The sequence below is a fragment of the Nerophis ophidion genome, linkage group LG13 (assembly GCF_033978795.1).
Source record: "Nerophis ophidion isolate RoL-2023_Sa linkage group LG13, RoL_Noph_v1.0, whole genome shotgun sequence".
NCBI lineage: Eukaryota > Metazoa > Chordata > Actinopteri > Syngnathiformes > Syngnathidae > Nerophis > Nerophis ophidion.
Genome location: NC_084623.1, coordinates 20,111,183 through 20,114,918, shown reverse-complemented (window position 1 = coordinate 20,114,918; position 3,736 = coordinate 20,111,183). Strand labels below are relative to the sequence as shown.

The 3,736-nt window shown below is 41.2% G+C and overlaps 1 protein-coding gene across 1 annotated transcript; it reads right to left on the bottom strand.

Annotated features, from left to right (window-relative positions):
- Positions 1-754: 754 nt before the first annotated feature.
- Positions 755-1,901, bottom strand: LOC133564918 (trace amine-associated receptor 1-like). The gene is made up of 2 exons (XM_061919447.1): positions 1,729-1,901; positions 755-1,565 (listed from the first exon to the last, which is right to left on the bottom strand). Exons 1-2 carry the CDS (start codon positions 1,899-1,901, stop codon positions 755-757), a joined length of 984 nt encoding a protein of 327 aa, XP_061775431.1.
- Positions 1,902-3,736: the final 1,835 nt, after the last annotated feature.

Sequence of the window (3,736 nt, the reverse complement as noted above, 5' to 3'; positions counted from 1 at the left end):
CTGAAAATGAATATCCATCCATCCATTTTCTACTGCTTGTCCCTTACATTTTCTGGAGCCTATCCCAGCTGCACACCCTGGACAAGTCGTGACCTTATCCATCGCACGGCCAACACGGATAGAAAGACAACATTCACACTCACACTCACACATTAGGGCCAATTTAGTGTTGCCAATTAATCGATACCCAAGTGCATGTCTTTGGAGGTGGGAGGAAGCTGGAATACCCGGAGGAAAGCCATGCAGTCAGGGGGAACATGCAAACTCCACACAGAAAGATTCCGAGCCCAGGATCGAACCCAGGACCTTTGTATTGTGAGGCACACCGTGCTGCCTAATAATGAATATCCATCCATCCCATCCATCCATTTTCACCGCTTATTCCCTTTGGTGTTGCCGGGGTGGGCGCTGGTGCCTATCTCAGCTGCATTCGGGTGGAAGGCGGCGTACACCCTGGACAAGTCGCTATCTCATCACAGGGCCAACACAGTTAGACAGACAACATTCACACTCACATTCACACACTAGGGCCAATTTAGTGTTGCCAATCAACCTATGCATATTTTTAGAGGTGGGAGGAAGCCGGAGTACCCGCATGGAACCCACACAGTCACGGGGAGAACCTGCAAACTCCACACAGAAAGATCCCGAGACCGGGATTGAACTCAGGACTACTCAGGACCTTCGTATTGTGAGGCATATGCACTAACCCCTGTTTCACCGTGCTGCCCGAAAATGAATATGACCTTTTCATTTACAGAATGTTGTCCCCCCACGAGCCAGGCTGCAGTATCTGCAGGGTGATGATGTGTCTTATGGCTCTTCTGAACCAAGAATAAAACAAGGCATACACCACAGGGTTTAAAAAGGAGTTGAAATAAAACAAATTAACCACAAACGTTAGATATGAACCACTAGAGACACCTGCAAGAGCTACAATGTAAAATGGACAGAAACACATGAGGAAGATAAGGACAAGGACACCAAGAGTCCTCGCTGCCTTTAACTCAGATTTCTTTGCTCTTACAGTGACTGCATGCTGTGGTTTGACTGATGTAACATTAGAACGCATGGCTCGGGCCTGAGACAGAGCAACCATAAATACTTTCATGTACAGAATGACAATGATGTTGAGAGGAAGGATGAAGTTCACGACAAGATCAAACATTCCTGTAGTGAAGTCAAAAACAGCAGCACACTCTCCATAGCAGGATTGATACTTTCCAGGATGAGCCAATTGATCCCAGAATAGGATGCTGCAATAGAGGAGAACAAAGAACCAGCAGAGACCTATGCAAAGTTGAACTTTTTTTACAGTGACTTTGGTGTTGTAATGCAGAGGATCACAAATAGCAACATAGCGATCCACTGATATCAGCACCATGTTTATGACTGAGGCAGACGTCATGAAATAGGACACATAGTTATACAAAAAGCACAGGACATCACCAAGAGTCCAACAGGGTGTTTGGAGGATAATTTGTCCAGGTATCAATAGGAGGCCCACCAGAAAGTCGGAGACAGCCAGAGAGAGGAGAAGGAAGTTGGTGGGAGTGTGGAGCTGCCTGGAGACAATCAAGGAATAATAAAGACAACATTTGTTCTAAGTGGACTAAAAAAGACAGAGTTCAACACAGTTCACACAGAAAATGAGATAGGACACATTAAATAAAAAAACGTATAAAAGTCATGCAGCACGCTGCATTAGGAAAATGACAAAATAATTGCCTGAAATGGGAGATTGAGACGATGACCAGCAGGTTGAGAACCACAGTGACGATGGAGATGATGGCCAGCAGAACACTTGAAAGAACATCTTCAAACCTTTTAACTGTGGGTTTTCTGCAGGAGATGTTGATGAGTTGAGGAAAGCACAACTCTGCCTGGTCGTCCATCTCCATGATCCGAAAGAAATATGAAGTTCGAACTCTGACAGATTTATGTCTGAACCGCTCTCTTATAGACTTAATTTCTGTCTTCCTGGATGTTCATTCCTCCCCTCATTAAGCTGACATCATTGACTCTTTGAGCTCTCATTGGTGGACCAAACCGTTCGAATCCCACTAAATTAACATGAAGAACAAGAATTGTAGTACATCCCATCTCAAAGTTTTTTCTTTTTTCCCCAAATGGGATTTTTTTCCCAGCTTTTTCAGTGATGACCATTATAAATGGTCCTAAAAATATTACCCTTAAATGGGACTTATTGTAGAAAATCAACTTTTCTTACCTGTTGGTACCTGTTCTTGTGTATTTTGCAACCATTTACAAACAAACATTATGATGCTAAGTCACTGACCCACTAGTCAGATTTACAAATATCCAGTATGATGCTAAGTCACTGACCCACTAGTCAGTTTTACAAACATACAGTATGGTTGTAAGTCACTGACCCAGTAGTCAGATTTACAAACAAACAGTATGATGCTAATTCACTGACCCACTAGTCAGATTTACAAATATCCAGTATGATGCTGAGTCACTGACCCACTAGTCAGATTTGAAAATATCCAGTATGATGCTAAGTCACTGACCCACTAGTCAGATTTGAAAATATCCAGTATGATGCTAAGTCACTGACCCACTAGTCAGATTTACAAATATCCAGTATGATGCTAAGTCACTGACTAAAAATGCATTTTTAGACAACATGATTTGCTTGAGCGGCTAGAAGACCCCGAGCGTAACAAGCGGTAGAAAATAAATTACAAAGGAAAAATAAAAATAAAAACCTTGAGACTTCCTGCAGGCCGGATATTGGATGCTGGCGGGCCGTAGTTTGGGTACTACTGATCTAAACTTTACCACTACTGGGTATTTTTTTTTTATAAACTTTTATTGTAATATTTTCAGAATGTGTATGTTCTATGTTTGGCCAAAATAAGACAAAGAAAACAATCTGAAGTTGTCTTTATTTTTATTCTTTATTATTATTATTATACAGCCGCCTTTTTGAGCTGTAACTTGACTTCCTTAACATGCTTCAAAACTCACCAAATTTGACACACCAGCAGGACTGGCGAACATTGCGATCTAATTATAAAACCAAACCCCAAAACTCAAAATTGCGCTGTAGCGCCCCCTAGGAAGAAAACAGAGACACGACTTTCTGTAACTTCCAGTACGAATGTCGTAGAAATATGAAACAAAAACCACTACGTAAGTCACAGTTAGACCTATATATCATCCACTGACAACCCCCGGCTAAAATCAATACTAAGTTTTCTATTCCCACTTCAATACAAAAGTTGGTTAAAAAATTTCGCTTTTTTTTCAAACATTATCTCCTCTGAGGTCGTTTGTCGTTTCGGCTTCAAATAAGCACAGAAGAGAGATTGAACCCATTCGGTTTAAAAGTTTAAAAACAAGTTTTAATTACTACCCTGGTTTGGATTTTATGAGACCGCAAAGAACCATTGTGCTGTTGCTGTTGTCACAAAATGGCGGCTTTCTGTTCAGACAAAACTGTAGGACTGTCATACACATATGAAACAAAAACTTCAATATAGGTCTCACTGAGACCTATATTTAGTACACTGACCGCCCCCAAGTAAAATCAACAGGAAGTTTGCTATTCCCACTTCAATACAACAACTGCATTACATTCACCATGCATTAGAGTCTCAAAATGGCGGCACCAAGGCGTCCTTATAAAATGCCCAAGCCACTTTACAACTGTTATTACTATGAGACTGATGTATAACACATGTGTATACACATGTGTATTACAATTTTT

Coding starts and splice junctions, on each gene's coding strand:
- LOC133564918 (XM_061919447.1), bottom strand. CDS start 1,901: ATGGAGATGGACGACCAGGCAGAGTTGTGCTTTCCTCAACTCATCAAC. Junction 1,566..1,728: donor GTCTCAATCTCCCATTTCAG/GCAATTATTTTG, acceptor GATTGTCTCCAG/GCAGCTCCACACTCCCACCA.